At 42.6% G+C, this 12727-nt stretch overlaps 3 protein-coding genes across 9 annotated transcripts in view; 2 read left to right on the top strand and 1 right to left on the bottom strand.

Annotated features, from left to right (window-relative positions):
* CTNNAL1 (catenin alpha like 1) overlaps positions 1 to 2124 on the top strand; it is a 65021-nt gene extending 62897 nt beyond the window's left edge. Inside the window, exons 18-19 of the mRNA XM_081803337.1 lie at positions 993 to 1076; positions 1214 to 2124. Coding sequence (XP_081659463.1) covers positions 993 to 1076; positions 1214 to 1279 — 150 coding nt within the window. The 3' untranslated portion in view covers positions 1280 to 2124. The remainder of the gene's footprint in view (positions 1 to 992; positions 1077 to 1213) is intronic.
* A 1166-nt stretch (positions 2125 to 3290) lies between these two features.
* ABITRAM (actin binding transcription modulator) lies at positions 3291 to 9941 on the bottom strand. Of its 2 annotated transcripts, XM_006735945.3 has the most exons (6): positions 9785 to 9941; positions 8638 to 8689; positions 7911 to 8040; positions 4639 to 4715; positions 4483 to 4552; positions 3291 to 4389 (listed from the first exon to the last, which is right to left on the bottom strand). In XM_006735945.3, exons 1-6 carry the CDS (start codon positions 9861 to 9863, stop codon positions 4252 to 4254), a joined length of 546 nt encoding a protein of 181 aa, XP_006736008.1. In that variant the 5' UTR covers positions 9864 to 9941; the 3' UTR covers positions 3291 to 4251. The 2 variants fall into 2 exon arrangements, with proteins under 2 accessions (XP_006736008.1, XP_081659464.1); XM_081803338.1 differs by lacking the exon at positions 4639 to 4715 and having other exon boundaries at positions 7911 to 8057.
* Positions 9942 to 10157: 216 nt separating this feature from the next.
* The window catches only part of ELP1 (elongator acetyltransferase complex subunit 1), a 71747-nt gene continuing 69177 nt past the window's right edge, over positions 10158 to 12727 (top strand). For 3 of the 6 annotated variants that reach the window (XM_081803330.1, XM_081803331.1, XM_081803332.1), the window contains exon 1: positions 10360 to 10437. The gene's annotated coding sequence lies outside the window, so the exon portion shown is untranslated. Of the gene's footprint in view, positions 10438 to 12727 lie in introns of all 6 variants that reach the window. The other 3 variants (XM_081803333.1, XM_081803334.1, XM_081803329.1) reach the window with 3 other exon arrangements.

Genomic DNA, 12727 nt, shown 5'->3' with positions numbered 1-12727 from the left:
TGCCTCGATTGCAAGAATCATTTATCATCTGTAGTTGTAACTGACCCCAGGGAGCAGTAGGTTCACCAGATAAATCAGCTTTCTTTTCTTTTTTTTTTTTTTTAAAGATTTTATTTATTTATTTGACAGAGGGAGAGACAGCGAGAGCAGGAACACAAGCAGGGGTAGTGGGAGAGGGAGAAGCAGGCTTCCTGCGGAGCAGAGCCCATGCAGGGCTCGATCCCAGGACCCCAGGATCATGACCTGAGCCGAAGGCAGACTCTTTTTTTAAGATTTTATTTATTTATTTGACAGAGACACAGCAAGAGAGGGAACACAAGCAGGGGGAGTGGGAGAGGGAGAAGCAGGCTTCCCGCAGAGCAGGAAGCCCAATGCAGGGCTCGATCCCAGGACCCTGGGATCATGACCTGAGCCGAAGGCAGACGTTTAACAACTGAGTCACCCAGGTGCCCCTTTTTTTTTTTTTTTTTTGCCGAAGGCAGACTCTTAACAACTGAGCCACCCAGGCATTCCATAAATCAGCTTTTTGGACATGATTAATTCCACCACGCTGAGCAGCTACCCTTAAATCCTGAGGTTGTCACATGTCTAACTAGGGCACAAATCCCTCAGAGTAGGGGCTCCCGTTGTTTGTCTTAGGGAATTTAGCTTATGGCTGCAAAGCAGAGTGCCAGAAGTTGCAAAGTAGGGGGTTCACTGCCGCACTTTGGAGTGTTTTAAGAAGTGCCTAAACATCTCAAAGTAGAACAGGTTGATTTTCCATCCATTCTTCCTGGGGTTCCGTGAAATGGGTAGGAGACCTGGGCAGCAGGCCCTGCACTTGTGTTCTGGGGCCTCAAGTCTGCTCATGTGCCCTACCTAATCCATATGCCTTTTGAGATCCTTTAAATTTCTACAATGAAGAAATTTTATCAGGTTAAAATGTAATTAATAATACAGTCTTTTGAAGTACCCTTTGTAGAATTTTATTTGCTTGCTTTCTGTCATTATAGGTTGATAAGTGTATTACAAAGACAAGATCCATGATGGCTATTTTGGTCCAACTTCTCTCACTTTGTTATAAACTGCTAAAGAAGGTAAGATGGGTTTTCTGTCTGAAAATCACATTTTAAAAACTAGTTTCCAGAAAAATGCAAAAGAAATAGCTACTATTTAATTTTGCAATTTTTATTTTGAAAGTAAAGTAGAAACTAATTGTCTTAACTCTTTCCAGCTTCAGATGGAAAATAACAGATGGGTCTCAGTTACAAATAAAGACTCCGTGGATGGTAAAACTTGAGAAGCTTTTGGGGTCAGATCTCTCGAACAGCATGCGGCAAAGCTGATATTTTTAGAAAGCAGATGATCCTTTATATTTTCAGAAATTCAACAGTTTTATAAAAAAACAATTATGAAATCTTGCTTTATTTTCTGATCATGAAACTGATTGTGATGCTTTTTAACAGCTAATAAATGCCACGGTAGTTGCTACATTACTAATTGCAGTGTGAATTTACAATGGGACATTGCCATTGATAATGTTGTTGAAAGTCAAACCAAATATCCCAACTGTCTTAATGACAGTTTAATCCAAAGAAGCTATTTTGAATATGTGCTCACCTTTGGCATAAAATACCTTAAATTCCTCTTTTCTGTTTTTATTTAAGCTTATCTTCTAGAACACTAATTTTCAGCAGGAAATACATAGTTGTCTGGGTGAACACAGGGGTTTCCTTAAATCTGTCCCTCTGTTCACAATTGTGACTGGCCTCTTCGCTGTCCTGTCACAGATCACCCATGTTAGGAGCACACGTTTGTTCTCTAACAAGCATCTCAGAGCATAGGCTCTCTGCTGTGCTGCACATCTCCCCGGCCCCCCCCCCCCCCATTCCCAAAGGCAGGGTCATGGAGCTCACTCCACAGAATCCTCCAGGAACTCACTAGGAGATGGCTTACACTTCTCCTACCATAGCTGGCTGGTCTGTCTGCCTTAAATATTAGATGGAATCCTAAGCCTGTCTTACCTGTGTAAAAAAATAGTCTTTGAACCACCCTTTATACTGACTGATGGAATGGAAGATACGAGACAGGGAACAATGGAACGAAGATGTTTAAAATAAATTCTGAATAACTGTGCATCTTGTATATGTGCCTTTGGAATGTTCGTTATAAAACATTTTAATTTTAGGGCTTAAAGCTTTTCTTCTTTTTGTTTGGGTTGGGGCTTTGATTGAAGGATCTGGTTTATATGTTCAGTCCTTAGAGTATAGTATAACTGTTTTGAACTCTTGCTAGTGCTTGTATCCCAGTACTGTGAAATTCATTTTGAAATCTGATAGAAAATGTCACTTGCCAAATGGCAGTAGTTATATAAGCTTGTTTGATGATTGGTATCTGGGTCAGCTATCACAATCAATATTCACAAGATCCTGAAGAACCACAGTACTACCAATTACCTAGTCAATATTTTATTGAAGGAAACTTGAACTTACCATAAGCCTTCAGGAGGAAATGGGATACACTTGGCTTAATGACCTTTATATTTCTTCTATAAAAATTATCAAGCATGATTTTTATTCCTTGAAACCAAAATATTCCTTAAAATTACATTAGAAATAATGGGAGAACAATGTGAGGTAATGTTACATGTAAAATATGTATTTCTTTTACTATCTTTAGTATCTTTGTTTTCTGATGTCTTCAGGAATCATTATGCTACACAAAATGGGGATCTGCTGGTTTGTGCTTACATTTCCAGTTCATAGCACCGTCATTGTAGGTGTTTGTAGAGTTATTACCTATGTCATGTCTGGTGAGTATATTTAAGGGACTGTCATGCTGGCACTCAAGTTACAAGAAGTTTTTCTTGTCAATCAAAAATAACTTTTAGATTTTATTTACAAAATAGTTTTACATACCTGAAATGAGAAAATTCTCTTATTTAGGTGTAATTGGGGGTGGGGAAGGGATGACTTATGACTTCAACAGCATAAGAGGATAGAGAACCAAAGGCATTTACAAGTAAAGTGATTTCTTCTGTATTAAATTACATCTTGTTTTGTTTACAGAGATATTTATTTATTTATTTATTTTTTAAAGATTTTATTTATTTGACTTGAGAGAGAGAGCACAAGTAGGCAGAGTGGCAGGCAGAGAGAGAGGGAGAAGCAGACTCCCCGCTGAGCAGGGAGCCCGATGTGGAACTCGATCCCAGCACCCTGGGATCATGACCTGAGCCAAAGGCAGACACTCAACGACTGAGCCACCCAAGCGCCCCTACAGAGATATTTAAATGTACACGTGCTGCAGCCTTAAAAAAATGACAATTTAAAAAGTCCTTTTATTTGAAATTCATTGTAAATGAGTAGACAATCTTAAATCATAAATCAGTTCCCTTTTCAGTTTAGATGATGATCAAGTTTTTGTTCCATTCAGAGGCATCTGTGTCTTTGGATTATGGCAACTTCTCAGTAACTTCTTGGCTGGCTACCCCATAGCTAGAGTGTGAGACTGAGCGACTACACTGTACGTATTGTAATAAGCAGCTTTACGCCGCATTAGAATACTTCCATGTTGGGAAAGCCCTTTGTAGTTTTCAAAGCCTTTTCCTGTATCCCTCATTTAAGAAGCCACAGTGTTACACTGGACTTTGTTTCAGAGAGGAAGGCCATCTGAGCCACATAAGGAGTGGCCAAGTATACTCTGCCTCTCCCCTGACCTAAGGGGAGAAGAGTTGGGGCTGAAGAGGCGACACCAGCCTTTTTGGTAGTGTCACTTGGAAGCAGATTGGGTAAAAAAGGCCTGTTTTTTTTTTTTAACTTCAAACTGGGGAAAATTGAGGCAAAAACAATAACCATGCCGTAACATTCAAACCGAAGCATGTCAAAATGTAGTATTTACCAGTGGGTTACAAGATCATGGGTAAATTATTTTTACTTTGCTACTTAAAACTTATCTGTCTTGTCCAAATTTTCCTCAAAGTGCTTTGTTTTTAATCAGAAAAACATCCTTTGTTTGCCAGTTGTTAAGAAAGGTAAAAGAACAGAGTGGGTACATGGGCAGGGCAGATCTGGGAGGCTGAGGACAAAATGGGAACCAAGGCTTGTTATGCAAGACGAAGAGGGGAAACTAGGTTAAGTTTGAAGATCAGGCCTCTCTGCGGATGGCTAGGTGTGAAGCATGTGTCACACATGCTGGTTCTTCTTTAGCGCACGCATCGCGTAGGCTGGGGAGGGGTAAGCACGCCGTGGTATTCGTTACCCATCTCAGTCCTCATGACGTAGCTGTTGTGGCATTCATGCGCTTCACCACGACTTCTTCATACTGTTTCTGTGTCAGTAAGCCTTCTGTTATGCTTTTACTTTCTTCAAATTTGGGCAACACAACTGCAATGTAGCCTTCAGTGGATGGCTGGGAAGGAAAGAGAATATTTAGTACTGTCAAATGTGTAAAATCAGATAAAAAGTATGTGGATTGGATCATACTTTTTTCTGCCTCCTTTACCTTCTCTTGAAGAATAGATGGCTTATGGAGAATGTTTTCATTCACTTCCATCAACCGTCCTCTAACACAGCTGTTTAAAAAAAAAAAAAAAAGTTGTTTTGAAGGAAAATACTATCTCCTTTGTTTCTCCTAAATTGTGGTTAAAAAGTATCTCACCTAGATACAGTATATTCTTCTCCATCTGAGCAGTAAATCTTACACAGAGGTGCAAGCTCTGTTAGAAACTGTGCCCCCTGATAATAAAAGGGAAGAAGTAATTAAGTGATGTATATGTTCACTTTCCTTTGAGAGGCAGTCCTCATTGTGATAAGAGAATATATTCCTGGAACTAGTATTTTAAATAAAAATGACTTAAGTACTGAAAAACCATTTATTCAAACATTTATGTAAGCGCCTACTATGGGCCCGGTACCATCAGAGGCTCTAGGGGAAAGAGCAGACTAAGATACATAACAGGTAGTTTAATTAAAGATGAAGAATATATTTTATCAACTTTAATGAGAAAGCTACATATGACCAGACATGAAGATTTCAAAAGTGTAGGAAAATCCATCAATAAGCAATAATACAAAATTCAACATGACAGAGTATGACAGCAATATTATACAGTTACTTTCATTAAGATTCCTAACTTATTTTTATATTAGAACTTACTAGATAAAGGAACTTCTTTATTAGGGTCAGTCACTAACACTTTTTGAAGCAGTGATATTTTTCTAATTAAAAAGAATGCACTTTGAGGAAAATTGGGAAAATACAGAAAAGTTTTAAATAGCAAACAAGAATAGTTTACCCATTATCCTTATAATCCAGAAGCAAATACTATATTTTAACATTCATCTGTTTGAATGCTATGACATGGTTGTTTCACGTACTCCACATCGATGTATCTGGTGAGGTTCTGACAAATATCTACAAGGAAGCTCATGGGAAACTGATGCACGCCTGTCTATGTTGCTCATTTTCCCAGAAATTTTTCCTATAGTTAACATGGGTATTTGAGGTCAAGATGCTATTCTCTATGACTCTTTACCACTCAAAACATTATTTTTTCTCTTTTTTTAAAAAGATTTATCCATTTGAGAGAGAGAAAGAACTTGTGAGTGTGGTGGGAGTGGGGAGACTAGCAGAGTGGGAGGAGGGAGAGGGAAAAGCAGACTTCAAGCTCTGCGCAAAACCAGACATGGGGCCTGATCCCAGGACCCTGAAATTATGACCTGAGCTGAAACCAAGAGTCAGATGCCATCTGACCACCCAGGTGCCCCCCACTCAAAACATTAGACAGCATACAAATGCTACCACATTGGCTTCAATCGTCTGCATATGGGTACTTTATTTCAAAATACTTCTCAGTGTGATTCCTCACTTTTGGGAGGAGGGGCTGGGGATTTGTCCTAAAGGGTGTGTCTATCACTGGGTTTACGTTAAAAGAGCATAAGTGTTTTGACCCTTTTTTATCACCTCCCTTGGGAGAATAAATGATTGGCAATGCTGAGAATCAAAACTTATCTGTAGTGGGTTCCATATGCAGGTTCTCCTCTGTTCTTCAATAGTAACAATAGTGTTACTATTTTGGACAAAGATTTATCACAGGAACTTCACAAAACACTGTTATACTTGTAATTTGTAGACTTTATCTTTTTTTTCTTTTAAGAAGCTGGAGGTGGGGGGGACTGGAGGGGAGGGGCAGAGAGAGATGATCTCAAGCAGGCTCCATGCTCAGCTCTAGCTCAACGCAGGGCTCGATCCCACAACACTGAGATGATGACCCAAGCCAAAATCAAGAGTTGGATGCTCAACCGACTGAGGCACCCAGTGTCCCTATAGACTTTACCTTTTTTAATTTTTTTTTAAATTTTATTGTGTTATGTTAGTCACCATAAATACATCACTGGTTTTTGATGTGGTGATCCACGATCCATTGTTTTCATGTAACACCCAGTGCTCCATGCAGTACGTGGCCTCCTTAATACCCATCACCGGAAGACTTTACCTTTTAAGAAAGGTTCATGCTTTTCTAAGTCCATGTGTTTCCTGAGCAAGGAAAAATTTCAAACCTACAAAGGGGAGTATAAACAAGGGTCTCCTACAACAGTGAGGGTAATTAGCAGAAACTCTTAGTATCAAGTCAGAAAATGAAGGACCTGAATCATCCACTGAAACCTTCTTATCCAAGTGCATATGTCGGGATACTTCAGTGTTACCGAATTGTCCTTGGTGTGATACTCTAATAAAATGTGTCATCCTGCCTGAAGTTGTAGAGGGTAGAGATAATATCCTGTACAACCCAGCACTGTGTGGAGGTACAGGGGGTGGCTAGATATGTATTAAATTGGCAACGATTAAAGAATGGAAAATGGTAAGGAGCAAATACTGTATTTTTTTCAGACTGATTTTTTTTCACTACCTGAGGATGTATTTTTTTTTTTAAATTTACATCTGAAAGTACATGGTAAAGAAGAGTTGGTCACTTAAATTTTATAGAACTCAGGATACTGGCTTAATAAAACTAGAAGAGACAAAATATCTTGTTATATTGGTATAAAAGTTGTCCTTTCAAAGGCCTGCCTTCCCCATTCTCCACCCTGGGAATGATAGGAATGGTGGTACAGAACTAAAAATATGACAAATCCTATACCTCCTGAAATAATCTTATTTTTTGGTCTAAGAATTTCTTTGAGGTTAAAGTATTCTTTTTTGTTGTTGTTGTTAAAGATTTATTTATTGAAAGAGAATGCGAGCAGGGGGGAGAGGGAGAAGCAGGTTCCCTGCTGAGCTGGGAACCCAACATGGGGCTCGATCCCAGGACCCCAGGATCATGACGTGAACCCAAGGCAGACGCTTAACCGACTGAGCCACCCAGGTGCCCCTAGGGTTAAAGTAGTCTTAAAATCAGCACATCACGGGCGCCTGGGTGACACAATCAGTTAAGTGTCCGACTCTTGGTTTCTGCTCAGGGTAATGATATCAAGCCCTGTCACGCTCTGCGCTCAGCACATAGTCTGCCTGAGATTTTCTCTCTCTCCCTCTGCCCCTCCTGCTTGTGCTTTCTCTCTAAAATAAATAAATAAATAAATATTTTTTTTAAAAAAATACGCATATCAGGGTGCCTGGGTGGCTCAGTTGGTTAAGCGACTGCCTTCGGCTCAGGTCATGATCCTGGAGTCCTGGGATCGAGTCCCACATCGGGCTCCCTGCTTAGCGGGGGGGTCTGCTTCTCCCTCTGACCCTCTTCCCTCTCGTGCTCTCTGTCTCTCATTCTCTCTCTCAAATAAATAAATAAAATCTTTAAAAAATAAAAAAATAAAAAATAGGCATATCAGACTGTCAGGGGAGTATGCTGAGCATATATCACTGGATTCTAAGACTGACTAGATTTATCATTACTAAGACATTGAAGATTTAAGTAGAGAATGACAGGAACATACCCGCTTAAATTTCCCAGAGACCTTGTTCTGAAGTCTGCTACAGTTGGTACTGATTTGATAGGAGATGTTTTTAATTGTTTTTCCATTTTGAAGAACTGGATGAGATTCTGCCAATGTGATGACACATATTCTATAAGGAGCAAAAATTTGATGCTGTTATTGGTTGGTATAATTCTTCCTCATACCACACAGTACTCCTACTGGCACAAAAATATATGAACTGACATTTGTTTAGTCAAACTATCATTTCCCCGCATTTTCCTCTGGCTACTGCTGGAGCTTAACTATAGAAGGGAATGCAATAATAGAAGAGGAGAAAATGAAACTGAATATCCTTCCCAGAAAAAGGAAGAGTACTAGAAGTCTTTAGGTAGAACTGAGGTAGAAGAGAGAAAAGTAAGGCATCCCTGTATGTGTAGGATACTACCTGTGCATCTACCCTAGTCCTTTCTGTGAGCCCCGGCAATTCACTGTGGTTAGGCACAGGCTGGTTATTTCACACAGTGGCTGGCCGAGGGTGTGGTCCTCCATCTGGATGTTTGGGTAATCAAGTTTATTTGGAGTATGCACTGAAAGGCTCATTCTTGTCAGCCAGACTCCTCTAATAAATGCCATTTCAACACAGTGGAAGATAATCATTTAATGAATATTTGTTTATTCCAAGACCATACCAGGCTACAATACCAGAAACTTTTTTTTAATAATTTAAAATTCCCAATTTGCTTACCGGTTGGAGTGCTGTAGTATACAGTGGTCCTCACAGGGTTTGCCTTTGACATCTAGAAGGATGAATGAGTCTGTTGGTTGTGGGTCAATATTTACTGCCACTGTGTGGTATTTTTCTTTGGTTTGTAGAGATAATTATGAAGACTGAATACACACTAATCACTGGTATCCCTTCATTACTTAAAAAGATATACATAAAGGCTTCCTGTAAAGTATTTAAAGAGATCTGGCCCAGATGGAATCATTCATTCAATATTAAATGATTATTAACTCTTTGCTCCATCTTGCTTTATCCTCACTTTAAAATGAGTACATTCATTATTTCTATTAGAAAAACTGCCATTAGCAATGCATTCTTTATATAATATAGTAGCATATGTTTTATCGGTCAATTTTAGAGTGACCAACTCGTCTGGTTTACCCAGGACTGTCTAGATGTTAGCTCTGAAAGTCTCAGATTCTGGGAAACCCCTCAGTTTTGGATAAACCGGGTCACCCTAAATTTGGCTAAAAATTGTATGCCATAATATTTAAAAAAATAAGTACACCTATTATCCCTGAATGAAAGGGAGCAAGTAGGGGTTAGAGAAGGGTCCTCAACGATGCTCCCACCACTGATTTTTACTGGGTACACAAAGCAGGACAACACGATATCTACTTCAAGTGACAAGTATATGACACCAGCAACTTTTAGTAAAACTGTTAGATTTTGCTTTCTAAATGCCTCCATTCTAACCCAGTTCTCCTCTCCGTCCCTGCCTCTACCGTAGTTTCGACCTGATCATTTAAATCTTTGTACGTATCGCCACTGCTGTAGGACTGAGCCAGTCAAATCCTTGCAGGCATTCAGGGCGATTGCAATCCACCTTCCCTAGGGGTGGTGCCTCACCTTAGACTATCTTCCCGCAAGCGACCCACCCTTCAACTCGCACCGCGACGCCAGCCCCTAAGTGCGCCCGCATGTACTGCAGCCCTCCACGGCTTTGCGACTGCCATTCCTTCCGCCTAGAAAGGAACAGAGATCCAGTTCCTTCTACTATGGGGAGGAAGCGACGGGGAAAACGCGCGTGTCTCATGACCTGTCACCACCGTCCCTACAGCATCAGGCAAATGCGGCCGAACAGAAGCCGACACCATTCTCCACTTACCGGCTTTGTACCAACGAGTGAAGTAACGATCCACGAGCGACGGAACAGTCGATTCGGCGGCCGCGGGCTCTGTGGCCATGGCGACCAGGGGCGCCACCACCCCCGCCCTATGAGACCCGAGCACTTCCTCCGAGCAGGCCCTGGAGGAGGGCGTACTTCCGGTGCGCGGCCTGCGGCCCGCGGCGTGCGCACGCGCGTTGCTCCCTGGCCCAGCCAACTCCGCCACCGGAGTTTCTTAGCACTGTTTTGGAGTCCGACGTCAAAGCGGGGATCGAATACCATAGCCTGGGCGGGAGGGTGGGGGGACGGACGGAGGGGCAGCGCCGCTCCCCACCTCTAGCTAGCCGGGTCTTTGGAGAAGGCCGGCCACGTCCCCGCCGCCTCGTGACGTCACTCACTCGCCGCTGGGCGCGTGTCCCACCTGCTTCGCTCGCTCTTCGCTGTCTCACGGGTCGACCCTCCGCCCACCTTTAGCCATTACTCCCCGTGGTCGAGCTGCCGGGCAGCCCCGTGCGCGTCCCGAAAGCTGGAGAGTCGCGGACGGAGAGGTGTGTGTGTGCAGCTTCGCGCGGGCTCTGGAAGGCCAGCTGTGCGTGGCCGGTGAAGAGAGGGTGGACGCACCGCTGTTTGCGGGTCCTCGGAGCTCGTCGCAGGTGAGCGTTCGGGGTGGAGGGCACGGAATCGGGCGTGTCCTCGGGATGTCCTAAGGGGACCCTGGAGCGTGCACCCTTTGCCTGCTGCAGGAGGCTCGGGAGTGGAGTGCGGCGTGACTACCTCTGTCCTTGAGCCTTGAGTTCTTTTTCTGCAGACATGCCACCTGCTCCATCCGGGGGCTCTGCGCTGCATTCCGGGGACGATGTGTTGCTCCCCCGGCTGCACATTTACCCAGCTTCTGAATTCTTTGCAGGAGTGGACAGTACCGCCGAACCAGTTAATGTGCGACTGCTGTTAGTGGATTGGATGAGTGTTTGGCGCTGCTTCTCGCATCTATGACTTTTTCGTGGAGCTGCGTCCTGTACTTCTCCATCCAATGCATATTATATGGCTTTCTCTCCCTTTAAGCTGTGACCTCCGTGTAGGCAGTGACAGAGTCCTCTCTTGTCTTCAGATCCTTGCACTTACCAAGTGCTTAGATGTTTCATGTGGGCCATAAACCGGGTCGTATGATGGATTTCACGCTATGCAAAGGATTCAAAAAGCGATGGAACTAACCAGTAAATGAATAGTTTAATATGAAATGTGAGCAAAAAGAAGGGAAAGACCGTTTTCAGCTTGGGGCGGGGGGAGGGCAGAGAGAGTAGAAGAAATGCCATGTCCTCAAATAGAAACTCATTTGAATAGGAGAATAGCAATACTTCGTTTTCCAGGTTGTATTTGATGTGCTTGTGAGACATTCTTGTGATAACAGCAGGAAGTTGAAACTGTGGGTTTATTGTTCACTTTGGGGAGGGTCTGGGCTAGACATGTAGATCTAATCAGCGTATCAGTGAGCTCTCTGATACTGGTAGTCATGGGCATGGTAATTAGCCAAGAGGCAAAAGGATGGAGGAGCGAGGGTGGAGGAATTGCCAGAAATTTCAGAGAAGATACAGACTTGATCTGTGGTATGAAGAGATCTTTAGCACAATTAAGGGCTGGGAAAAGTGTAATCGAGGGTGAGAGAGTTGGGGATTGCAGATGTAATAGAAAGGGTACTAGTAAGTTGAGGTCCTGGGGGAGCATGGAGGATACTACTTGCCTAGCCTTGAAAAGGAGTGGGGACACTTTTGAGAAAAGGGAATAAAGATGATGGGTGTGAAAAGTTAGAGAAGTTCCTTTTGAGCTTGGAATGGTTGGGATGGGGGAGATGAATGATGAGCTCACCTTTGTCAGTGATTTTGGAAGCTCTGTGACTTGAAAACACCCGTTGTTTGCTGTGTTGGTCAGTCAGGGTCCAATCAGGAAATTAGAAACCATACAAAATTTCAACAGAATTTAATATGAAGAATTGGTTAAGTAGCTATTAGAGGGATAAAAGCAAAAGGGAGCAGTGAAGTAAAAGGTAAACTGATGGAAGTAGCTACAACACTTAGCTTAGGGCTTGGGTTCAAAACAGGGGAAGATGGAATTATCATGACCTAATCTTGGAGGAGAGGTACTTTTAGAGCTGGGACTCAGACTTCTGATGTTGAGGACTCTGGAATTCAGAGGAGGAGTCCTGCGTTCTGGATTTCAGTGTCTGGAGAGAGACTGCCTGGTTAGTGCTAATATCTGTTGGGGTGGGGTTGATGAGGTTGGTCCTGGGAGTGCTAGGGACTGAGACCAAGGGCCCCTTCAAGAGTGGAGGCCCATTGCTGGGATGACAATGACTGGTGCAGCCAGAGAGTCCTCAGCTCCTTGTCTTTATCCTCCAAATTCTTATCCTGGGGTCCTTGGACCCCAGGGCTCCACAGGTTGTTGGTTAATGGAATCCAAGTTTACAGGGAGGAATATGAAGACATTTTGATGATCTGATAATGGCAACAGTAACAGCATGATTATTATTAGATAAACTAGCATGGAAGACAGGAGACTCTACACATTGGACCCCAGTTGCCTGTCTGTCCTCTTTTCTTGCTCCTCTATTACTTGCTTACTCCCCTCTAGCCAGACAGTCTCTCATCTCGAATCTACCCATCCTTTCAGATCTGTGTCACTGGTCATCTGTATGTTTAAAGATGAAAGATAGGTGATTTTTATATTTTTTAAAAAACCCGTTTTCTCCACAGTATGGAGGTTCCTCAAAAAGTTGAAAATAGAGCTACCATATGATCCAGTAATTGCACTTCTGGGTGTTTACCCCAAAGATACAAATGTAGGGATCCGAAGGGGTACTTGCACCCCGATGTTTATAGCAGCAATGTCCACAATAGCCAAACTGTGGAAAGAGCCAAGATGTCCATCGACAGATGAATAGATACTGGA

The sequence above is a fragment of the Leptonychotes weddellii genome, chromosome 14 (genome assembly GCF_054177405.1).
Source record: "Leptonychotes weddellii isolate Sample4059 chromosome 14, ASM5417740v2, whole genome shotgun sequence".
Lineage (NCBI taxonomy): Eukaryota > Metazoa > Chordata > Mammalia > Carnivora > Phocidae > Leptonychotes > Leptonychotes weddellii.
The sequence above is the reverse complement of the archived record's forward strand: the minus strand, read 5'-3'. Positions and strand labels throughout refer to the sequence as shown.

Excerpts from the sequence above, each read along its gene's own strand:
- ABITRAM (XM_006735945.3), bottom strand. The coding sequence starts at position 9,863 with ATGGCCACAGAGCCCGCGGCCGCCGAATCGACTGTTCCGTCGCTCGTG. Across the intron at positions 8,690-9,784 it reads CACTCGTTGGTACAAAGCCG|ATGTCAAAGGCAAACCCTGT; the intron begins GTAAGTGGAGAA and ends TCATCCTTCTAG. Across the intron at positions 4,553-4,638 it reads GAAGAATATACTGTATCTAG|CTGTGTTAGAGGACGGTTGA; the intron begins GTGAGATACTTT and ends TTTTTTAAACAG.